General features: G+C 44.6%; 1 protein-coding gene across 8 annotated transcripts in view; it reads left to right on the forward strand.

The window, feature by feature from the left end:
• Positions 1-25,592, forward strand: part of LOC105478732 (AT-rich interaction domain 1B) — a 447,840-nt gene that overhangs the window by 365,970 nt on the left and 56,278 nt on the right. For 4 of the 8 annotated variants that reach the window (XM_024791918.2, XM_071096644.1, XM_071096640.1 and 1 more), the window contains 2 exons: positions 1,404-1,583; positions 17,652-17,979. In XM_024791918.2, the coding sequence (XP_024647686.2) occupies positions 1,404-1,583; positions 17,652-17,979 (508 nt within the window). Of the gene's footprint in view, positions 1-1,403; positions 1,584-17,651; positions 17,980-19,841; positions 19,971-25,592 lie in introns of all 8 variants that reach the window. The other 4 variants (XM_071096638.1, XM_071096641.1, XM_071096639.1 and 1 more) reach the window with 2 other exon arrangements.

Genomic DNA, 25,592 nt, shown 5'->3' on the forward strand with positions numbered 1-25,592 from the left:
CTCACAGACAAGGTCACATGTGTGCATTTTATTCTAGCGCCAGTGGGAAGTCTTCATGATGTTTTGTTTTGTTTTGTTTTGTTATGTTTGAAATGGAGTCTCACTGTGTGGCCCAGGCTGGAGTGCAGGGGTGCGATCTTGGCTCACTACAACCTCCGCCTTCTGGGTTCAAGGGATTCTCCTGCCTCAGCCTCCCGAGTAGCTGGGATTACAGGCACCTGCCACCATGCCCGGCTAAGTTTTGTATTTTTAGTAGAGACAGGGTTTCACCATCTTCGTCAGGCTGGTCTTGAACTCCTCACCTCATGATCCACCCACCTCAGCCTCCCAAAGAGCTGGGATTACAGCCATGAGCCACCATGCCCGCCAGTTTTGATGAGTTTTATGCAGGGGAGAGATGTGCTCTCATTTCCTTTTGTATTCCTGAAAGTTATTCTGCCACCTTTGAGGAAAATAAACCAAAAGGAGCAAGACTGGGGTTAGCAAGGCTGAGTGGTCGGTCGTACAGCTGTGGTGTGGGCAGAAGACACGACTGGGGCTGGCTTTGGTAGGAGTAGAAATAAGGAAGAAGTACCTCGCACCGTCTGTGTCAGAGCGGAGTCACCAGGACGTGCTGATGGATGGATCACACTTAGAGGAAAGAAGGAAAGGCTGACCTTGTGGGTGTCCCATGTGTCTGAGGGAGCATTGGGAGGAGTGGCCATACCAGTTACAGAGGTAGATAAGTCCCAAGACCCAACAGATTTGAAGGAGAAAGTCAAAGGTTCTGCTGGGGCGCAGCAGAATACAGTGCAAGCCTGCAGCTGTTTGCAGTTGGCCTGTGGGGTGGTGCGAGTCAGGTATTAGAAGTCTGCAGGCCCTTTAGGAGCCAAGTTTAACGGTTACTGCTTGAGGACACCAGAGGGGAGAAAAACAGCTCTGTGCAGGGAAGAGCTGGTACCTTGGGTCTAAAGGGTAGGATTTTTGAGTAACCAGAGAGCTGCGTCCCAGGGATTGGGCAGTGAGCAAAGGCCTGGAGGGGGCACGCACGGCGTGGCCAGCCTGGCAGGGGCAGAAGTTTGCAGTACAGCAGTCGGTCGCTGTTACTTTTTGTAGGAACTTTATCTGCAAAAGAGGGGGAGGTCATCTGCCTTTGCTCCCCCTCCTCCCCTCCCTACTTTAAGTCCACAAGCCATTGGCTTCCTGGGAGTCCTCTTGGGAATTCAGGGTTAGGACCAGGGTTTCACCAGGGCACCTTCCAGACTGTCCACGCCGAATTGAGATGTCTTTAGCTGTTTTTTAGGAAAATCTCATGGTACCAGCCTTATCCCCTGCCACCTGCCACATAAGTCCATGTCCATTTTTATGTATGCAGAGATTATGAAACACCTGCATTTATATGTTTCCATTTATTTCCCACTTAGGTTTTATGGCAGGCACACAAAGAAACCCTCAGATGGCTCAGTATGGACCTCAACAGACAGGACCATCCATGTCGCCTCATCCTTCTCCTGGGGGCCAGATGCATGCTGGAATCAGTAGCTTTCAGCAGAGTAACTCAAGTGGGACTTACGGTCCACAGATGAGCCAGTATGGACCACAAGGTAAAACCAAAGCTTCTCCTAAATGCATGGCAGCAAGTTGTAGAAGTTTTCTTAATGTGTTAGTCCTTCAGGATTTTAATATTGTGAACATATCGTAAGATCCATTATCTGTTACCTGACAGGTTTGTGAGGTTCATACAAGCCCACAGTACTTTAGTTGCCCCTAATGACGGGAGCAATAATTACAGTCACTATTGGTTAAGCATTTATGTATCAGACACTAGGGTAAGTGCTCATCATCCTTGTGTTGCTAATGAAGTAGGGGACCCCTACCTTCTGTGACGTGGTTCTAAACGTAGAGAAAAAAACACAAGCCACATTCTCAGAAGGTTTCTGATGTAAAACTTGGGCTTTGTTGGGTTGGATTCTGGTTTGGCCCCTCCCTCTTAGTGATCTCTGTCAAAACCCTGAGCTGACAGCTCAGGACGGCATTGCCCCGCACATCCCTCCCAGTTTCTCTCCGAGGTGCCGCATCAGGTCAGCAGTAGCTCTCACTTCCCCAGTCATCCCCAGTCTGACTCTTTGGAGACAGGACAAAGCCTGAAATGGTTACATGTCTTTCACAAGAGAAGGTAAGGGAGGAGCGGAGAACTAAGTGGAATCATGTCCAGCACGCACCACTGGCCTTCCTTCTTCCTGGAAGTGGATGTAGGTTCTGTTACGTACACATACAATCCTTTTATCAAGGTTTTTAACCTGATGTGTGTAGGTATACATATATATAACATACATGTATATATATTTTTTTCTAAGTCACTTTTAGCAATAAGACATTTGAATTTACCACCTTCCTTCTATTTTGTTTATTTAAATTAGACTTTAATGGATAATTTAGAGAGAATGAGATAATCTGGCACAATTCCCAGAGTTCCCTCATTTCTGAAAATACCAGGAACATTCCGGGTGAAGATGATGAGTGCCACTGGGAAACCATAGTAAAATGTTTACCACTTCTACAACAAGACCAGGTTTGCCTGGGGGAGACCCTTGGTATTTCCTAGAGGCGTTTGCAGCTGTTTAGCAAACCCATCTATGAGGCCAGGCAAATATAAGGTGAGGCCCAGTCACCTCCCTTTTTACCTGCCGTTTCTCAGAAAATCGCATCTTTCTGATGAAAAGTACTTTACAGCTTGAAAAGCGAGTTCTTTTCTTGTGTGCTGAAGATCTTTTTCCAAAAGATCTTAAACAGTTTCAGTGCTACCAATGGAGCATTGTTTCTTGGCCTTAGAGGGCTTTGTTATATTTACTTTCCAAATATTTCTGTTGGTAGGAAGACTATGGGGATACCCAAGAAAGCAAACATCTATAGAGAGCCTCTCCTGCCTTTGTTCAGGCTTGTCCTGAGAGTGAGACTTGGGTTTTGCCCAATTCTCTTTATATCACATCATCAAGAGTTTTCCATGTTAGCAATTCCAGTAAGCATTAGGAATTTCAGTCCCAGTCGGCAGTAACGATCTGCTGGTTCCCTGTCAGCGCCAGTAACTATAACATGTAGCTGTTTGTTGCTGGGCAGAGGCAGGACTGTGGGTTACCCACCACCCTTACTGAACGTGGTGGGTGTTGTCAAAGCCAGGCTTCTTTAGCTGTCATGGAAAGAAGAGATCTTAGCAGCAGTTGGAAAAGCGGTTTGTAAGTCGTGGTAGGCACAGAAAATGTGAGCTTTTGCTCCTAATGTAATTGGAAACAAGGTCCAGACCTTGTTCTCAGAACTGGGTGTGGGTGAAGGTGGTCTAGTTAACTCTTAAGACCATAAGCCCTTCCTGGGCTTTTTGAAATTTGTCTCCATACTCTTTAGTAATTCAATCTTGTAGCCTCTTTTTCTACTCATCATACGTGAAGACTGAGCCTTGGGCTATCTAGTAAATCTTTTGTGAACAACTAAGGAAGAACTTTTGCTATAGGAACTAATAGCAGGGAAGGAAATTACTATAGAATGGATTTATTTTTTGACTAAATCCCTGGTTTTTGCTATCACTGAACGTGAAGACTCTTAATTTAAGAGCACTGAGCCCAGGAGAGTTCTTATCCAAACTGCTGTGTCTCCTTGGAAAATTGCTTACTCTTTCTGAATTGCTTTTTGTCTAGAAAACGAGAAAATGAGATTATATTCATTGGAAGTTGCTTCCACTTCTAATGTTCTGTGAGTAAAGCCTTGCTTCAGTTCCAGGACCTTTACTGTTAGGGTAGCCCACTGGGCTCCTGCGTCACAGTTCAGCTTTTTGTTGGAGTGTTTTAAGGCATGATCCTGGAGTGTAGGTTAATCGTAGAAACGATCTGAAATGAGAAGGATATTCCCACACTCGGCACTCTCTGGTGCCTGAAAGTTGGGCACCCCTCCCAGCACCATGCACCCTTTTCTCCTCTCCTGAGTGACACTGCCACCTTGTTCCCCTCCAAGGCATGTGTGCCGCTGGGTTCCTGCTCTGAGTGCTGTGTGCTGTGAGGGTCCTGGTACTCTCAATGTCCAATTCAAAATCATCACCTTTTCCCCCTTGGAGCCTCCTGTCCTCAGCAAACACTCAGCAACAGGAGATCACATTTGCAACATGGATTGTTGAATTCAATAAATGCTCTTCGCTTTTTCCGTCTTTGTTATCCTTTTAGAAAGGGATCCAAGTAAAGGGTTTTTTCTTTCTCCTCTTGATTAACTACTCAGATGAATAGTGACATATTCATCTTCCTTCTTCACATGAGACGTGTTCATATCTCTGGAATGATTCACTCATGCCGCCACCCAAGATGTCATCAGTCTCCTTTTTCTGTTTTTGTTCTTCACTTCATGGCTTGCTTCTGGTTTTGCTTTTTTAAAGAAGTTTCAAATACTTCGCAACCATTTTACTCACATTTTATATGAGCAGCTTTTCCAAAATTATTAGTAATAACAACCAGCATTTATCGAACATGCTACTATGTCCTGGGTCCTGTTTTCTAAATGTTTTTTATATTAACTCATTTAATCCTCACAGAAGTTGCTGTTATTACTCCACTTTACAGAGGAAGAAACTGAGGCACAGAACAGGTGAACAGTTTTGCCAGGATGCACAGTGACTACAATGGTCAAACCAGGATCCAAACCCAGGCTGATTCACCCAGTCTCTTAATTAACGGGAAGCCCTCTGAGGCTGTCTCTATTTCATAAGTGAGAACACCAAAGCCTTGAGAAGTGTAATGATTTGGCCATGATCCCACAGCTGTTACAGTAAGTGGCTAGCCCAGGGTTCCCACCAATGGAAACTAACTGACGAGGGGCCTCTCCCGTAGTCACTGGTGGTGTTGCCTCCCACACCTTAACTGCACTGCCCTCTTGCCAGTTCATTCATTCAGTGAGCCGCTAGGGATATAAAACCAAAATGACAAACAACTCGCCTTTATGGAGCAAGAAACGTCTTAAGAATACAGGCATGGAAATATATATTAAAAATCTGACCGAGCATGGTGGCTCATGCCTGTAATCCCAGCACTTTGGGAGTCTGAGGCGGGTGGATCACTTGAGGTCAGGAGTTCGAGACCAGCCTGGGCAACATGGTGAAACACCGCCTCAACTAAAACTACAAAACTTAGCCGGTGTGGTCCCAGCTACTCAGGAGGCTGAGGCACAAGAATCGCTTGAACCCGGGACGTGGAAGCTGCAGTGAGCCAAGATTGTGCCACTGCACTCCAGCCTGGGTGACAGAGCAAGACCCTGTCTTTTTTAAAAAAAAAAAAATACTGAAGAGATTAAGAATGTTGCTCATGTCCATAATCTCAGCACTTTGAGAGGCTGAGGTGGGCTGATCACTTGAGCCCAGGAGTTAGAGACCAGCCTGGGCAACATGGTAAAACCCTGTCTCTACAAAAAGACATTAAAAAATTAGCCAGTTGTGATGGCACACATATGTAATCCCAGCTACTCGGGAGGCTGGCATCGAAGGATCACTTAAGCCCAGGAGTTTGAGGCTGCAGTGAACTCTGATCACGCCACTGCTCTACAGCCTGGGTGACAAAGTGAGACCATCTCAAAAAAATAAAATAAAATTTCTGTGGTGTGAAGAAGGGGGAATGTTAGAAATGTACATTAATACTATAAAATCTGAATTGTTAAATAAACAAATGAAGCCGATCTAAATGTGTAAAAATATGTAATTACAGTATATTTTGTGAAACAGCACTTTGCCACCTTCAAGCAAGCACATGTAATAATAACTACCCTTGCAAAGTGTTTACAAGGAAAAGGGCTGTGGGGACTTGCTTTAATAAATAGAAAGGATTATGTAATTAACATGTTAATTATTAGTAAGTGAGTTTGTATGGGAAAAAGAGAGCTAAAATCAATTTCATATCCATAACCTTTTTGTTTCTTAAGGACAAAACTATCTTGTTTGTTTTTTGCATTCCCTAGAGGAACGTCTATCACACTGACTATCCAGAAATACTTTTTTTTTTTTTTTTTTTTTTTGAGACGGAGTCTCACACTGTTGCCCAGGCTGGAGTGCAGTGGCACGATCTCGGCTCACTGCAAGCTCCGCCTCCCGGGTTCCCACCATTCTCCTGCCTCAGCCTCCTGAGTAGCTGGGACTACAGGCGCCCGCCACCGCGCCCGGCTAATTTTTTGTATTTTTAGTAGAGACAGGGTTTCACTGTGGTCTCGATCTCCTGACCTTGTGATCCGCCCGCCTCAGCCTCCCAAAGTGCTGGGATTACAGGCTTGAGCCACCGCGCCCAGCCGTTGTTACTAGTTACAAATTATAAACACTCGGGCCTTAGTTTTGCTGTAAGTCGAGTTACCTTGGGCAGGTAACAGTAGTTCTGAGTCTGGATTCCTCCCAGGCCTCACTCACTCTGTATTAGCCTATGGGAGTCTGGGTAGGGCCACCACATACAGCCATATGGGTTGTGCTGACACCTGGGTTTATGCCTAATTTTTATTGTGTGTGTCTTGGGAAGCAGAGGACTTACAAGTAGGTGAGTCTCATGAACCTTTTATTTCTAAAGTACTTTGCCAAAGGTATTTTTCAGAAGGGTTTAAATATTTTTTTTTTCACTAAAATAAATTAGATGCCATCTAGAAATTTTCCTTTTCCCTTCATTCATTATATGTGTCTCAAAAGTTCAACAGAGGCAAACTTGAAATGATATTCAGTTGAAATGAATACAGTTCCAGACTAGTGAATTACACAGCAGTACTCTTAAACTGTTGTGGTTCTAGAGGGACAAGGTATAGATGTCAAGAGTTGTGGGCCCACTAGCTACTTGTGGGTACCTTATAGGCCCTGCAGTCACTGAGACCCAGGATTTCAGTCTCTACTCTTCTAAGTTCAGAACCTCCGTCTTTGGTTGGTTGGTTGGTTGGTTGGTTGGTTGGTTGGTTGGTTGGTTGTTGAGACAGAGTCTCACTCTGTCACCCAATCTGAAGTACAGTGAGGCAATCTTGACTCACTGTAACCTCGAGCTCTTGGGCTAAAGGGATTCTCCCACCTCAGCCTCTCTAGTAGCTGGGACCACAGACATGCACCCCACGCTGGGCTAAATTTTTTTGTTTTTTTTGTTTTTTTTGTTTTTTTTTTTGAGACGGAGTCTCGCTCTGTCGCCCAGGCTGGAGTGCAGTGCTCCGTCTCCTGGGTTTACGCCATTCTCCTCCCTCAGCCTCCCGAGTAGCTGGGACTACAGGCGCCCGCCACCTCGCCCGGCTAGTTTTTTTTTTTTTTTTGTATTTTTTAGCAGAGACGGGGTTTCACTGTGTTAGCCAGGATGGTCTCGATCTCCTGACCTCGTGATCCGCCCATCTCGGCCTCCCAAAGTGCTGGGATTACATGAATTTTTTATAGAGACAAGGTTTCAGCATGTTGCCCAAGCTAGTTTCAAACTCCTGGGCTCACATGATCCAGCCACCTCGGCCTCCCAAAGTTCTAGGATTACAGGCATGAGAGAACCTCAGTCTTATTATTGAATTGACTTAAATACAGCTGCTCTTCTGCACAGGTGGGGTCTGTCTGCCACATGGATTCATTTTGTGTGGTCAAAAGACTTCCCGTGGATGGTACCGCAGATTGACAAGATCCTCTTCTCTGACGTTCCAAAGACTAGATTCTGTGCAGGTCACTCATCCCTTCAGTGTGCTCATTTTATTGTTTTCTTGAAACAGGTTGATAGACTTGATGAGGCCACAGCTTCTTATCTTCACCTTGTTTTTTTGGTTAAATTGACAGTGCAAAGCAAAAGGATTAATTCCTTGTTCTATACTGTTACGTTTGACTAAGGAAATCTCCTAAATCTGTCTTGCTAATACTAGAAAAAGCAAAAATTGAATTAGATGGTTGCATAGCAAAGGAGAGGTGAATGTAATCAAGTCTTCTTGTGATGCCTGAATCTAGCCTTCAAGTTATAAGACTTAAGCATGAATTTTTCTTAGACTGATAATCATCATGATTTTGATAAGATCATCACATCATGATTTTATCAAAACCTGGGAATTAGGGAGAAAAACTCAGGAAAATATACAGTACAAATCAACTTAAAATGAAAACAGAGAAAAAAAAATCGAGCAACTTTAATTTTGACTAATGTGAGGCTGTTTTACTGCAGTAATTAACATCTGCAGCACTCAAGAGGGGCACACCCCCTGCCCTCACCGCATGACCGAGCCCACCACCGTATATGCCCTGTCAGGTGGGGTTCATTAAGACAGCAGTGGGTGGCATGTAGAGAGGCAGGGTGTGGACATGCAGCTTCACTTGCCCTCTTAGCAAGGTACCTTTTCCTGAGGCCTGTTGCTCTTCCATTTATTCGAATGTTTAAAAGGAAATTACCTGTTGACATATTTCACAAATCCTCCAGAGTCACACCAGCCACCCTGGAGGAGGGTCCCTCCGCCTGTGGTTAGTGGTGGCTGATCAGGACCCTCCCTGGCCCACCTGCAGGGGGTGCCTTTCCCCTGCAGTCTGTGTGGGGCGTGCAGGGCACAGCAACTGAGCCTGGAGACACAGCCCCTGCCGTGTGTGACTCTGCCACTTCTCACGCTTAGACACCTTCGGTTCTTACCATAGAGACTTGACTGTTTCACACTGCAGTTGACTGTTGGGTTGGGTTAATAACTCTGTGTGTGTGTGTGTGTGTGTGTATATATGTATATATAATATATATATAATATTTTATTTATATATATATTTTTTTCTTTTTTTTAAGATGGAGTCTCACCATATTGCTCAGGCTGGGGTGCCGTGACGCGATCTCAGCTCACTGCAACCTCTGCCTCCTGGGTTCCAGCAATTTTCCAGCCTCAGCCTCTGGAGTAGCTAGGATAACAGGTGCCCGCCACCACACCCAGCTGATTTTTTGTATTTTTAGTAGAGATGGGATTTCACCGTGTTGGCCAGGCTGGCCTCAAACTCCTGACCTCAAGTGATCCGCCTGCCTCGGCCTCCCAAAGTGCTGGGATTACAGGCATGAGCCACCGTGCCCGGACTCTATATATTTTTTAATGTCAGTGCTTACCTTTTATACATTCTTCTATTTGAGAAATAAATTGTGTATCTGTGCGTGATGAAAGTAAAACTAGGCATATAATGCAATATGATAATGTAAAGATAATTTCTTTTCACTAATTATACAGTTATTAGAACACCTTTTAGGCCAAGTGCAGTGGCTCACACCTGTAATCCCAACACTTTGGGAGGCCGAGGTGGGTGAATTGCTTGAGCCTTGGAGTTTGAGACCAGCCTGGGCAGCACAGTGAAACCCCATCTCTACCAAAAATACAAATATTAGCCTAATGTGGTGGCATGCGCCTGTAATCCCAGCTACCCGGGAGGCTGAGGCAGGAGAATTACTTGACCCCGGAAGGTGGAGGTTGCAGTGAGCTGAGATCGCACCTCTGCACTCTAATCTGGGTGACATAGCAAGACCTTGTCTCGAAAAAAATAAAAAGAACACTTTCTTGCCTATTCCTTGGCTGATTTTATCTATTCATTGTCAGTTGTCCTACAGTAGTTACTATATTTTTTCCCTGCAGGAACCACATGAGATAGAGAATCTTTTATTACACCCTTTTTATAGAGGAGGAAACTGAGCTTTGGAGTAACAGGTAGCTTTCCAGAGTCACCTGCCCAGAACCAGACAGTGAGACTCGCCTCCTGGGAGGCCTCTCTTCTTCACTTGGCTGCCTCGACATCAGATGCTGGCCTCTGAGCATACCCACATATCCTTGGGGTCTGCCTCTGACGTTAGCCCTGGTCCGGGATCCACTTCTGCCCTGGGAGAGGCAGCGGCTTGCACATGGCTCCCTTCCCCTCACCACTCTGCAGAGTCCTCCCTCCTGTGTTTCTCTTCATCACTCTCGTCACCACATGACATTGTCTTGATTTCTTTATTTGCCTGTCTCCTGCCACCAGAACATAAGCTCTTTGTCTTCATTCACTGCTGAATCCCCAGCATTTAGCACAGAGCCTGGCATGTAAGAGGCCCTTAATAACTCTTTCTTAAATGAATGAATTCTGCTAAGGCAGAGTAATCCAGAGTCACTGATACTCCTTCCCCCCTGCCCTGAGGCTTGACCGGTATTGGGTTGACCATTCGATGCCTAAGAGCAGTACCTGGTATATTATCCTTGTGGGGTGAGACTAAGGATAATTTTTGTCTGTTTCTATGCTTCCATATTTTCTGCATTGAGTTTGCATTACTTTGTAATTTTAAAAAGGAAGGCAATAATTGTTGTAACATAAATGGAAAAAAAACTACCAAAAGTGAAACATTGAAGTGACACTGTAAGGTAAGATAATAGGTCTTTCTCCTTCTTTTACAAACTTTGTGTAACATTGTAAGTTTTACATTTTAAGTAATTTTTAAATGCATATTGACCTAAGAGAAATATGGTACCTTATATATAGTTCAGAAAACAAATTCTGTGTATTTATTCCCACAAATAGGACTTGATGCAACTTGTGGTAAGTCAGCTTTCATTTCAGTGAACCTGTATTTGTGATCATCTAACTACTTGATACATTTCCCTGGCTAAAAGAGCAGCATTGTATGATAGATCCAAGTAGAAAGATAGAATTGAAAGAAGCTGTATTGAAATAGAACTTTGTTTTTCACAGAAAAGATCTTACTTAAATATGATAACCAACAAATAAACACATGAAAAATGCTCAAAATTTTTTTTCATTAGGAAAATGAAAATTAAAGCTACATTGATTTCTATTACATACTGATTCAAATAGCTAATTTTTTTAAGTTGGAATATCAAGTGCTGGCAGTTAGAACTCTCACACAGTATTTGGTGGGAATATATACAAAATAGTACAGCCACAGTTTGGCAGTTTCTTATAAACATGTACTTACCATACAGCCAAGCAATCTCATTTCTAGGGTTTTACAAAGAAAAATGAAACATATTCCTACCACACAAAGACCTGTATACAAATTTTTAGCAGCTCTACTCATAATTGCCAAAAACTAGAAACCATATCCAAGAATGGACTACTACTCAGCACTGAAAGGGAACGCACAGATGCATGCAACGGTGTGGATGGATGTCAAAGGCGTGACACTAAGAAACCAAGCACGAAAGCCTATACTGTGCGACTCCATGCGACATTGTAGAGAAGTAAAATGACATGAACGGAAATCAGATCAGTGGTTGCCAGGGGGTGGCGTGGGCATGAGGTTGACTTACAGAAGGGAAAGAGGGAACTTTTTCCTCCTTTCATTTCTTGTGAGATAAATATTTTGTACCTTGATTGTGCTGTCGATTACAGGATTATAGATTTTTTTATATCTCAATATAGACATGACAAAGCCGGGCACATTGGCTCACGCCTGTAATCCCAGCACTTTGGGAGGCGAGGGCGGGTGGGTTGTTTGAGGCCAGGCGTTTGAGAATAGCCCGGGCAACATGACAAAACCCCATCTCTACTAAAAATACAAAAATTAGCCTAGCATGGTAGTACACGCCTGTAAACCCAGCTACTCAGGAGGCTCAAGTGGGAGGATCGCTTAAACTCAGGAGGCAGAGGTTGCAGTGAGCCGGGATCACGCCACTGCACTCCAGCCTGGGTGACAGAGCAAGACTCTGTCTCAAAAAAAAAAAAAAAAACACACACACACACAATATTTTGTAGTGACTGTTATAAAAATGGTAAACATTGCTGGCTACAAGACAAGATAAATGCATATTTAGCCCTAATTCACAACTGACTTTATCATAGTATGCAGTTAATTATGCATTTCTTTTTCCCACAAGGGTAAGATTTCTGATTTATGGCATGTGCCTCCATTTTCTCCTCTACCATATAGGGAATAATGCAGAACCTTGCCCACAGTAGTTGTTCATAACTGTTGAGTGATTGAAACTTAGAAGCAAAATTTCATATATGAGTGGAAACATTTAGTAGTTTACAAAAAGCAGTACTCTCTGAATACGTATTGTAACTAGCAACTTTAAATTTTCTGGAGTCAGGTACAGAATTTTTTGTGATCTGCCTGAAATGATGACGGTGACTTGAATAGGGTCTAGTTTCTGCTTCCTCTCTCTGGGCTTGAATGGAACTCTTGGTGGGTAGAAATCTGAATTCTATTGGTGACCAATTTTCCAAAGCTAGTGTGCCAAGATGAACCCACTTGAAAACTGTGGGCTCTTGGACTTGGCTGCAAGACCAGTCCAGCTGAGGTGGGCTGGCCCGGCATCTGCCGCCTTCATTGTGCTTAATGCTGGATCCATCTGTTTTCTGTCAAAGCCAGTGCCAACAAATTACTAACCTATTAGAGAAACATGGAAATAAGATTGCACTTCTCATTCCTGGCTTTTCCTCTCATATTTTGCTTGGCTTACATATTTGGTTTTTGTTTATTTTGAGAAGAAAGATACGTTATCGAGTAGTTGGGGGGGCATGAATCATTTTTTGCCCCATGCACACATTTTTAAAAGATGGGGGGGTGATGTTAGTGATGTTGTTATGGCCGTTGATGACGATGGCAGCTGTCATTTGTTCGGCAGCACTGTGCCTGGCGCTGCACTTGTTACTTTCAGCCTCTTATTCATTATCGTCATCACTTTACAGATGACAGAACCACAGTTCAGAGGCTAAACAACTTGTCACGCTGCTAGGGAGTGTCAGAACCAGTATTCACACCCAGATTCTGAAGCCTGTGCTTTATCCATTGCTGCCTCTTAAACCATTTTAAGCCTTTAGAAACTATTTTTATCCAGGCACGTGAGTCTAATGAGGAAAGTTTCAAAGAAAAGAAAAGGGGACTTTGTATTTCTTCTATCCGATAGAGGCCTCTGTAATTAGAACGTATTTCCTTCACACGCGCTTTTGAGTGCCAATCCCTGGAATCAACCCAACTGATTGGAGAGAGAGAGATTGGCACCCCAGGCCTAAGCGCCTTTCTAAGCACAAGTGCACACACGCATGTCTTGGTGTGCATGGCTGTGCTCAAACGCGTACTCCACCGGCTTGCAGACGCTTCCTGCCAGAAGATGAAGACCAGCTGCCGAATTGAGCAAAGCTACTGAAACACAGCTCTCCTCTCTTTAGCACATAACATGAGTGAGAGATGAAGGTAGGGTACAGAGTAACTAAACATCTCAGTAGTTTCTTTCCTTTGTGTTCATTAAAATACAGCCCTTGACTGCCAGTTAAACCCAGGAAGTTGGAGTGCCAACATTTCCCCATTCCAGCTATAAGCAGAGTTCAACAAACTCAGAAACCTTCTTTCTCTAATAAAACTACATGATGGGTATAGTCTAAACGCTTGTTTTCTAAAACAAGATTAAAGCGTTACTTCATTTCCTTCTAAAGCAAAGGCACATACGTTTTCACTGAAAAAGGTTTCTTACCAACTGAGTCACTTATCCAGTGTTGGGGGAGGGTGGAAACTAGCCCCCAAGTAATGGCATAAATACATGAATTAATTACTTGTGCATTCAAACTATGAATGAGCATATTTATTTTTAATAAAATCAAGAGCCAAGAAGGAGCACTGTATCTCACTGATCTTATCAGATCATCTGGAAGCGAAGGGGATGTGAGCTCAGGGAGGAGGAGGAGGAGGAGGAGTCTGAATTCCTTCTCACAGCGAAGAGTCGTGAGGACTGGGGCTGTCTCTGGGTAAGCGTGGGAAGAGGAAGGGCCCAGCAGCTGGCCCCTGCTCTGTGCCCGCCTACCAGGGAGCACAGAAGGTGCCTTTTCCGCCAAGACTGCGTGACGGGAAAACGGAGTGTATGTGTGTCCCGTGGGATGGGAGATTCAGAAGCAACTTAAGAAATTTTTGTAAAGAACTTTGAAACTGATGAACAGTGGTGTTTTTTTATTTTTTATTTTAACTTGAAAACAGAGTTTTGATGGTATCGGCAAACTGCAGCTGTGCAAAAGCAGTGCCTCTTCATGCCGAAGCAGTTTGACTTGAAGGAGCCACCAATAAAAGGCTAATGGCATGTGGCCCAGCGCACCCAAGGTGTCTTCGCTGTGCCTCTCCTGTTCCTGTTTCCTGTTCCCCTTTGTCTTCCACTTTCTTTCCCAGTTCCTCAGATCGGCCATTGCGCACTCCGGCATCCCCTGAAGCCTTTCTCAGCCTTCCAGATGGTGTTCGGGGTTAAGGAAGCTGCTGACTTGACCAGGTCTTACTTGCCGTTGCTAGTGTAGCAGTTTATTAGCTTGTCCCAAGACCGGTCTGTGTCAGGAGTCCACAGATTGTGGCCCGCTCTGGCCCACTACCTGTTTTTGTAAATAAAGTTTTATTGGAACATCACTACTCCCATCTGTGTGTGTGGCTGCTTTGGGGGCTACTGTGGCAGGATTGAGTAATCATGATAGAGACTGTTTGCCCCAGACGCCTAAACTATTTCCTATCTGGCCCTTGACAAAAGTGTGCCTGCCCACATCTGCACGGACAGTGGCCCGTGCGTCGCCTGTAAGGAATAACACATGCCTCCCGGACAGCCAAATGAAAATGCACGCAGTGTCTCTCACAGAGAGCAGGCGCACAGTAAATATGGAGAAGTCTGCAGAGGTCTCTTGCAGATTTGTAGGTGATAGAACTTTGTATGTGTGAATTTAAGAAAGCCGGTTTTGACCATTATGGTAACATTGTTACATAAATGTGATTTTTCTTAAATATTTGAGAGACTGTGTAGCAGAATGTGTCATGCTTGGACTCTAAACTACACTCCGGGCTGCCTGGGCTGAGAGGTTCCTCCTCCAGTTGTGGGCCACATGACCATGACACATTTGTTGTTATTCACAGCCCTATGCCTTAGGCTCCTCATCTCCAGCATGAGGATTATAATAATGTGTACCTCCTAGGCCTGATCTGGGGATTAAGTGAGTTAACACAAAGAACTTGGAACTGAGCTTAGCACATAGTAAATATTAAGTGTTTGCTTTTATTGCAGTTATTAATCCAGTCCTATCTCTGCTGGAAATCCTTGAGAAGCTCCTCCTTATCAACAAGATAAACCTCAAACTTAGAAGCCTGGTACACAAGGCCCTGCCAGACCCAGCCTCTCCCCTCTACCCCCCGACAGCCACACACAGCGCTCCAGTGGCTGTCCAAATCAGTCTGCCCTTGCCATCGAGCCGGTGTCCCCAGCCTCTCAGCCATAAGTGCCCTTTCCCCTCTTCTGCCATAGCCCCCAGCCAACAATGAAGCCCCCATCAAGTGGCACCCACAATTTAGATACTTTGCGTACATTATTTGGTTTAATCCTGAGAACACTTCTTCACGTGGACAATGTTAGGATTCTCTTTGTTTTACAGAGAAGAGAATGAAACAAGAAAAGATGAAAGCAACTTCCCTAAGGTCCTGCAGGCAGGCAATGCAGAGACTCACCCAGCTGCAGGCTCTCCCAGCCCCTGAAGCCAGCTCCTGAGGGTTCAGCTCCAGAAGTGCTCATTCAGAGGACTCTCCACCAGCCCCCACCAAGGGGGCCCTCAAGCCTGCAGCCCCCATCAGACTCACTCTCCCTTCTGTCTGCACTTTTCACATTGCATGCTTTTTTTGTTTTGCTTCTATACTTTTTCTTGTTTTTACCCTTGCTGCTTTACTGCACACACACACGCATAACCATACGTGTGCACACATGCACACACACGCATGCTCACCCATGTAGATTGTGAGCTTCTCGAGTGCAGGAATTGGATTGTATTTAGTTTTATGTCACCTGTGCCTAGAACAGCTTCTGGTGTATAGTAAGTGTATAGTTATGTTACATGGATGGAAAAAGGAAAAGTAGTAAGGACTGATTGGGAAACACTAATCCATATTCCACACACACACTTGTCTTTTACATTTATGTGATTTCAACATTCATTTATCAGGAGGCAGCACGTTTTATTGGTTGAAGACATGGGTCCCCGAGTCAGTTTGCTAGAGCTTTAGTCCTAATCTTCTAGCTCTTGATTTTTCTCATTTGTAAATGGAGTCCTGGGGCTATCTATATTTCACGTGGTTATTGGAAGAAATGAATGAATTCATTGGTGCAAAGCACTTAACCAGGTGCCCAGCACACACTGGTTCAGCAGTTCAATTATGATTGAAGTAGTATCGTGTGTCTTTGATTTACTTGAATTTATCTACACACAAAGTAAAAGGTGTGAAAGGGAAGGGAAAACATCTGCCATCCCTCACCTCTGCCTCCAGCCCTGCCCTCCGTCCCTCACCCCTGCCTCCGACCCTGCCCTCCTTCCCTCACCCCCGCCTCCGACCCTGCCCTCCTTCCCTCACCCCCGCCTCTGGTCCTGCGCGCTGTCCCCTGCCCACTGTCCCTCATCCCCGCTTCTGGCCCCGCCCTCTGTCCCTCACCCCACCCCTCCACCCCACCCACCTACCGCCGCCCCGCCCCCCGCCTCCCTGCCTCGGGCCCTGCCCGCCATCAGTCACCCCACCCCAACCCCCGCCTCTGGCCCTGCCTGCCAGCCCTCATCCTTGCCCACCGCCCTCACCCCAGCCTCCGGCCCTGCCCGCCGGGAGCCCTCACCCCTGTCCGCCGGCACTCACCCCCACCTCCTGCCCCGCCGCCATCCCTTAGCCCCGCCCCCGGCCCTGCCCGCCTCCAGCCCTGCCCGCCAGCCCTCACCCCCGCCCCCGGCCCTGCCCGCCTCCAGCCCTGCCCGCCAGCCCTCACCCCTGCCTCCAGCCCTGCCCGCCGGCCCTCACCCCCGCCCCCGGCCCTTCCCGCCGGCCCTCACCCCCGTCTCCGGCCCTGCCCGCCGGCCCTCACCCCCGTCTCCGGCCCTCACCCCCGTCTCCGGCCCTGCCCGCCATCCCTCACCCCCTCCCCCGGCCCTGCCCGCCATCCCTCACCCCCTCCCCCGGCCCTGCCCGCCATCCCTCACCCCCTCCCCCGGCCCTGCCCGCCATCCCTCACCCCCTCCCCCATCCCTGCCCGCCATCCCTCACCCCCGCCTCCGCCCCTGCCCGCCAGCTCTTTCTCTGCCGTGTGCCGTGCTTGTGCTGGGACAGTTTTTCGAGTTGTGGCAGCCAGCACAAACCAGCTGCTCGATCTGGTACCCAAGCAAAAAAAGAAAGAAAGAAAAAAATTATTCCCAACTTAGAGGAAAACTGGGGCTCATGTCAGGTTCCCGCGCGACACCTTCCTGTGGGGTTTTAAGGGATGATTTTGACCATATGTGCATCTCGTCTTACACGTTGTCTTGTGGAGCCCTTTCACATGGCTGTTGAAGGCAGCAGTGATCTAGTGGTGTGATCTCAGAGTGATGCTCACCATTTTGGTTGAAACATGAGAATGTGTGGTGGTGAACGGATTGAGGCAGCACTCGGTATCCCTTGCCTATTCATAGGGTTTGTTTTTTTGTTTGTCGTTTGTTTCTTTTTATGACCAGTCTGACTTTCTCTTCATCAGTGCAGTGGTCCTCTGGGGCTGTCCGTATTTGAGTCACTCTCTGAGGGCCTGGGAGTGTGCAGAGAGAGAGCATGTTTGAGACTGGCAGCTGCACCAGCGCCAATAGGAAGGGCCAATAAGGGTCATGACTAATACTCCTGCTGATCACATTGTTGGACAAAAAGTATTTCCAGTGAATGTTGTCACAAGTTTAAATAAAAGACTTTACTTTGTGTTTGCTTTTTGTTTAGGTAACTACTCCAGACCCCCAGCGTATAGTGGGGTGCCCAGTGCAAGCTACAGCGGCCCAGGGCCCGGTATGGGTATCAGTGCCAACAACCAGATGCATGGACAAGGGCCAAGCCAGCCATGTGGTGCTGTGCCCCTGGGACGAATGCCATCAGCTGGGATGCAGAACAGACCATTTCCTGGAAATATGAGCAGCATGACCCCCAGTTCTCCTGGCATGTCTCAGCAGGGAGGGCCAGGAATGGGGCCGCCAATGCCAACTGTGAACCGTAAGGCACAGGAGGCAGCCGCAGCAGTGATGCAGGCTGCTGCGAACTCAGCACAAAGCAGGTACGCCACCCAGGAGCACGCCCCGGGCAGGTACGCTGTGTGTCTACGCGTGACCACGTGACTGCGCACGTAGCTGCATTGTTCCCCGGGGTCACACAGAGCAGTAGAATGTCACTGTGCTTGGCCGTTCTTTTTGTGTTAAATATATTCTGTAGCGTCAAGATCAGAGAACTAAGTGACGAACCATGTTTTATGATACATGAGGAAGGAATATGAGCGGTGGGCACATCAGTCGTGGGAGGTGATTTGAAATGCCTGTGAATAGTCGTTGCAGCAGCAAACCAGATCCGGTTGCACAGGGAAGTGTCTGCGTGGTACCAATTGAAGCAGTGACTTTTAAGCAGGAAATACTAAAGCTTAGGAACGATTTAAAATCTAAAACATTGAAAAGGAAACACACTCCCCACCTTTTTTTCAGCCTATCACAAGAATCTTCATAAAATACAAACTTTGTATGTATACATACGTCTATTGTGTGTTTGTCTAAACGTATATGTGTGAAATTTAGATACTTTACATTCTTACGTTATATTTTATTTTTCCAGGCATATCTATCTGTCCAAACCAAAATGTGGTTTAAAAAGCAAAGATAATATTTTAGAAAGTTTGAGCTGATAAAGCGAAAGGCTTTAGCTACAATTACTCATTTTTAATCCCGAATTAAAAATTAATTTTGAAGTAAATACTTGACCTGGATAAAAATAACATAATTAAAAATTTATAAGGCAAAGGTGAATACGTTTTAAAAGCACATGCAAATATGTTTTAAAATAGAGTACTTTGAAAGATGTGTATCTTAATGGTATCTTCAGAAGCAAAGGTAGAAGATTCTGATTTTTGTCCAAGGGAAACAAAAGCTAAGGTGTGTGTGCGTGTGTGCATGTGTGTGTGCGTGTGTGCATGTGTGTGCGTGTGTGTGCATGTGTGTGTGCGTGTGTGCATGTGTGTGTGCGTGTGTGCATGTGTGTGCGTGTGTTTTTAAATGTGTCTTTTCTTACTTTTCCTCTGAAGCTGCTATCTGGGGAATGTGGGACCCCTCCAGTCTTATTGTTTTCTCCAAATAATAATAAATTTCCCTTGAGGAAATAAAATGAAAATCAATCATTATCTTTCTTTCTGTCTCCACATTACAATTACTTAAAATTTTCTGAACTCCAGCAGTCTAGCCCTCTGCTGAACCCACACAGGCTTTAGGGAATGTTTTTGTAAACCTGTCTATGAAAACTGGTTTGGCTGTTCAAATTGAAGTTCGAATTCAAGTTTAAATGAATTGTCCATTGTTGCAACTCATAAAGCACAAGTTATTTTCTTTTTTTAAGTGGAAAGTATTTGATTGCATTTGGCACGCAGCCTTCGGGAGGGACCTCAGAAGATAGCCACAGAGAGCCAGGCATGATTTTGTGTGGTTACGAAGCCATGCGTGCCCCCTTTCTGAGTCACTGTTTATATCATTCTGAAGTAATCAATACATAAATACACATCCATGCATTGCCATTTTCTGTTTCTAATGCGTAGATCATTCCAAAGCCTTGCCTTCAACTTGCTGCCCATTTTAGCTCACCAGGATTTTAAATGGGGGCTGTATATCTTCTTGTTTGCTTTTACCAAAGTCAAAGCTTTACTTTAAAATGGTAAATGGAGATTAGAATTGAGAAATCTCACTTTTCTCTGCCTGTCCCCACCCTGTTGTTAGAGGCATTTTCTATACCCCCCACCCCTCAGGCAGCGGCAGGATGCAGGTATTCAGCTTGCCTCTGCGGTCTGTAAACCCCGCACCTACGTGTGGGGGTGACAGATGGACAGGGATTCATGCTTGTGCATCAGAACAAATCCCAAGAGGCTGTTCTTCTGTTCCACTTTAGGCCACCATACATTAGGTCGCCTGCTTATCCCAGCCAGTCTGGGGCTGGCGGACGCCCCATGTTTTCTTCCCAGCACCCCAACTATGGCAACTCTCAGGCTCCCATGGTGCACCAGCCTGACCAGTACGGGTAGGTAGCAACGCACCCCGACTTGCTGCGGGACCTGGGCGTTTTCTCTGCAACTGTTAAAGATCGTGCCACCTGGCCACGAAAGGAACACCCAAACCAAGAAAGCGAAACACCTAACAGGAAATCCATCTCCGAGGGGGTTGTCCTTGTGTCCATTTTTGTTGGTGTGTTTGTTTCGTTTTCCTTTCGTATTAACAGTACTGTGGCCGTTCGGTGGAAACCCGCATGTGTCCTCAGGCCCTGTCTGCATGGCTTTCGGCATGGCTGCTTTCCTTCATGCCTGAGAGGGAAATAGAAACTTTGGTCTGTGTCGAAGACACGAGTCACCAACTCTGGCGTCATTTCCCCCATTGTTGTCGTTGTTTTGTCTAGGAACCTGTGTTGTGCAGCGCTGTTCTCATGACTGTATTCTCACTCCTGCCACTACAGTGAGCGGCTGCCATACCCACCCCCAAATTAAGAGCACAGCATCTCATTTGACAAGACAATCACTGCAGTTGAGCTGACACAGGCTATTCACAGGACTTAGGAGGGGTTTCATTATATCACCACCAAGCAAATGTCTGTGCCAAAGACTTCTATTATTTTCTTCTCCAGCGAGTATTAGAATATTGAAGTCACCAGGAAAATACCACAAAATAATCCAACAGAGAATGTTCTCTCTAAACACAGTGTTGCCATATTATTCTCAATTTCAACACAGGAATTACATACAGCAACAAAAAGTATCTCTTTTTTCCTACTACAAAACTATGTAGTATCAGGTTCTGTCACCTTGTTTAGGTTAGTAAATGCTCTGAAAGTCTATTAGTATTGAGTGAATTACTAAGCAAAAAAGTTATTGCTATCATCCTGGACAGACTTAACCATGTTTGGTAGTTAGTTTGCCTTAATCATGTTAGTTTTAGTAGAGACACGCATCATCTTTGGTTAAAATCAAACAGGGAATGTCACCTAGCTTTGTTTAAACAGTAAATTTATAGAACTATGCTTTCACTACTGGTTATGAATGCCTGACAGAGCTTTTTAGTAGTTTTATATTCAGTTTATATTTATTTAGACAGAACGAATGATAATTTTGGAATCGAGAGCTCTGAAGTCTGTAAACATGGCCCTAAATGTGGACCAACAAATATAGAATCCTGTAAACATCATCCCCAAAGTGAAATAACAAATATAGAATGAGGTAAACGTGCTTATTCTTGGGAAATTGTCTTTTCCTCTTTGTTACTTTCTTGTGGTGCCTTCAAGGTCAATTCATGAGTCAGTAGGAAGATAGCAGTCGGAGGAAGCAAGCATTCATCATCTGCAGCTAATCCATAGGATCTGTCCTTTCACCAACTCCAGAGGCCTCTTTACACCCACAAAGCTAGTTGGGCTGTGCCTTGCCAAGCCACATTAAGCAGCTGTGTAAAATGAATTTAAATGGCATGCATCAGAGTGAAATCTCTTCCACTGGGGCAGAAAATCGATGTTAGCTAACCAGCACAAGGAGATCAAATCTGTATTCCAGCCAGCAGCATCCAGATAGCTTCCTTAGAGTACAACACCTCCTCCTTAATTAAAAATAAGAAAAAGAAAAATGTTGGCGTTATTCTATGTAAATCTGATAAAGCACACTTGGCAAGGGCTCATATTCATAGCCCCGTGACTGTTAACTGTGAATTTTAACTTGTATGTCTACACTATTCTTTCTAAAAAAGAAAGAAGTTAAGTTTTATTTCTATTTTAAATCTTCCTTCTGTTCACTTCGCAATACACATAACCTGTGTTGTGCCTTTTTTTAAAAGCAGAAGCTTGAATCTGAGAAAACATGTGTATGACATGTTTTAGTGCTATGAGTTGAGAAATCTGATTTTCAACATCCTTTTGCTTTACTTATTTAACAGCTCATTGCAGCAAAGTCGTGGTTTTGCTTTGGTGTTTGTTTCCCCGTTGATGGCTCTGTTAGGTTAAAGTTAGGTTGGCCATTAGAAAAGCTAGTTTGCTAAATGTTAGTTTCTCTTTGGGAGAGGAAGAAATGGCATAGTGCAGGATTCACAGAGTCTGTCTGAATGACTTCTTTCTCAAGGCACAATCCCAAAGGACCTGGAGCCCATGGAAGAATCTGAAAAGGACAAATTAATGATGAAGGTGGAGCGTGAGTGAGTGTGTGTCTGCAATTAGACAGAAACAGAATGCTCGTTGTAAAAATGAAGGATTGTGGCAATTATGCTTCAGATTTTCTCAGCTGGTGAAACACAAGATAGTATAGAGAAAAAACATGCAAGTTTAACTGGTCAGAAGCTGTTTTATTAATTTCTTTAAGAGTGACAGTATGAAGGTAAAATCGACCTGCTGCATTGAATAAATTAAGAAACATATAGATTAATTTTTTTTTCTTTTTCACCTTTTGAGTAAATTCCTCATTTTGATCATCAGAGGATTTACAGTAGAATCTGGTGAATCTTCTTGTTCAGGTACTAGATTCACTGTGCAGTAATATCCAGTCATTTGAAGTTAATGGTTTATAAGTAACATCTGTACAGAGCCCTCCTCCTCCCACACACTGATACACTTTGTATCAGAAAATGCATGGTTGTGTACAGTTTTAAAGCATTGCTAGTTAAGGAATTTACTTTTGAAGATACAAGAAACAGAGAGTTGGAAATACTAGCTGGTCTTACTAACGGCCTACTTCAGGAATGGCAAATGGGTTCCATCCATCTGCAGATCAGTGCTCATGGCTGTCTGTAGCATCATTTTGGAGGATTCTGAGCCATTACCTGAGCATAGGTGAGCCAAGGTTTGCCAGAAGCTTAGGAAGAACTTTGGCCTACCACTTCCTAAAGAGCATAGCTATGGATCCCAGGCTAAACACAGGCTTTCATATAGCTCACTACAACCTCAAATTCCGGGGCTCAAGCAATTCTCCCACCTCAGCCTCCCAAGTAGTTGGGACTAAAGGCACGTGCCACCATACCTGACTGATTTTGTCTTTACTTTTTTGTAGAGCCAGATTCTTACTATGTTGCCCAGGCTGGTCATGAACTCCTAGCCTCAAGCAGTCCTCTCAGCCTCCCAAAGCGCTGGGATTACAGGTGTGAGCCACCACTCCTGACCTTGTAACATTTTTTAAATGACTGAATCCATTACGTTTAAAGCCTGTGCGTGCAGACATGCGCAGGTAGAATAACTTCCCCCCGGTCATTCCGTGTGCCTTGCATCCTTTTATGAGTCCTAGATGGTACCTGGTGATGTCCAGCAATTGACAGCTCTTCAAAATACAACTGATTTGTGGATTTGAAAATTTCAGCATTATCCAGAATTTTTTCTTGGAAATGAGCTCTAGGAGGAAGCATGATTTCACTGAATTTACAGAAGATCTCACAAGCCCTAGATCTTTAAGCCAGGGTAGATGGACAAACAGATTTTAATTCCTTAAGGCCCTAGCAACTCACATATATAAATTTTGATCAAGTCTTGAGTGACTTGAGATTGTTTGTGTCAAAATTCTGGTAGGGATCTTTAAGATAAGAAGAGGTTTCATAAGGATGCAGAGTTTCAATTACAGAACGATTGGATCTCAGAGCTGGGAAGGTTTTAGATGTTATCCAGCCTCTACTTCTTGATTTTATGGTAGAGTCAACAAAGACCTACAGCATCACCCACTCAGGACCATTGAGTCAGGAGCAGGGTCCCCTATCACCTGGTCCTGTTGTTCTTCTGCTCTTTTTTTTTTTTTTTTGAGATGGAGTCTCACTCTGTCACCAGGCTGGAGTGCAGTGGCGCAATCTCGGCTCACTGCAACCTCTGCCTCCCGGGTTCAAGCGATTCTTCTGCCTCAGCCTCCTGAGTAGCTGGGATTACAGGCATGAGCCACCACACCCAGCTAATTTTTGTATTTTTTTTTTAGTAGAGATAGGGTTTCACCATGTTGGCCAGGATGGCCTCGATCTCTTGACCTCGTGATCCACCCGTCTTCGCTTCCCAAAGTGCTGGGATTACAGGCGTGAGCCACCGCGCCCTGCCTGTTGCTCTTCTTTCTACTTTTTTGTTTTGTTTTGTTACAAACCACCTCTTCATTTTTGTTCTCCATCATAGCTAAAGGCAATCCTGCTATTAGAAACCAAATAGTAATGAGTATCTTAGTGGATATTCCACCTCTTGCATTGAAATCTGGATTTTTTTTCTCTTATCTGAATTTCATTACCTCTGCTGCACCTAAAAGGAAATGCAGGCTTTGCATGTTCCCGTGTAGACTCCACAGACTCCACGTGTAGCTTGAGTTAGATTGTTTCCAGAGCCAAGCACCTTGTGAGATAAGTAACAGTTACTTGCTGGCACAGGGGCCGGTTTGAGTTTCTGTCCTTTTCCCCATTTGAGGTTTTTACCAACACTGCTTTGGCATTTAACATTGTTGGGACTGGAGTGTGGCTGTGGAAGTACTTGCGAGTTGTCGGGGAGCAGAGTGGGAAGGTGGTGATATTGACACGGATAAAGGTGCACACCTACGTGATGCTGGAATAAGCGCTGTTGTTCCTTTGCTGTCCCTGAGAGAGTCCTTGGTGGATTAACTGAGTATTAGAAGAAGGAGAAGTCTCAGACTTCTTAATTTCAGAAAAAAAGGGTAAAATGATTTAATTTGAGAAGTCTTCTTACTCTTGACTAGCAGGGAAGTTTTAATACTGAATATCACAAATATTGTTCTGTAGACCTGCATTTTAATACTACGTCATACCAAAAACTAGGGTCACTGAAATTAGCTTTCACATGTTTTATGTTGAGTCAATTAGGAAATTGGGAACTTTAGTTAAGATTATTTTTAAATCTCATTAACAGCCACTCATTAACAGGATGAATAAATTTCGTAAGGTAGCTAGATCAGTAGTAACCCCACCATATTGCTGTTGGAGGAGCTGAGTGTTTTGTGAGAGGATGTGACTAGCCGCCTTCCTATGCTTGCAAGAAGCCTGGTCTATTTACAAATGCAAATGAATTGGTCTGGCTTGTTGGATATACAGTGGGCTTGTATCTGTGTCTCATGTGCACCCCACATAGACACACCTTCCCGCCGCTGTTCTTTATTGAGGTGTATCTATAATTCATATCCTGTGTTGCCATTTGCCAGCAAGGCACTTTTTCTGTGTTATTTTCCTCTGAAGCCAGTATGATGCAATTCTGCTGATGGACGAAGAGCCGCTGATGTGGAAATACGTTAATGGAGATAGTGCATTAAAATGTCAAAGAGAAGGGGCAAAAAACTTCAAAGTGTGTCAAGCCCCAGTTATAGTGGGGTCCATGCACTAAAGAGCAGTGAGCGATTTGTCTTAACCAAGAATCCAGCCCTTTGGATTTTGGACAATTAGGTTTTAACATAATAGCTATGATTTGAAAAGTCATGTTATTGAAAGACAAAGAGAAAAGATTTCAAAGGCTTAAACAGAGTTTTTATTTCCACAATTAAATGTAAGCCTTTGCATTATCTTCTAAATACTATGCTTTAATTTTTAGCTCCTTTTTTCTCTTCAAAATTTAGAATTTGAATGAATGTTATTATGTTAGTATTTAAAGATTATGATTTCAATTAAAACTTTTAGAATTACAGAACTATTATGGAAGCCATAAAGTGCATTGATAAAT

This window comes from Macaca nemestrina, chromosome 5 (assembly GCF_043159975.1).
Source record: "Macaca nemestrina isolate mMacNem1 chromosome 5, mMacNem.hap1, whole genome shotgun sequence".
Classification (NCBI taxonomy): domain Eukaryota; kingdom Metazoa; phylum Chordata; class Mammalia; order Primates; family Cercopithecidae; genus Macaca; species Macaca nemestrina.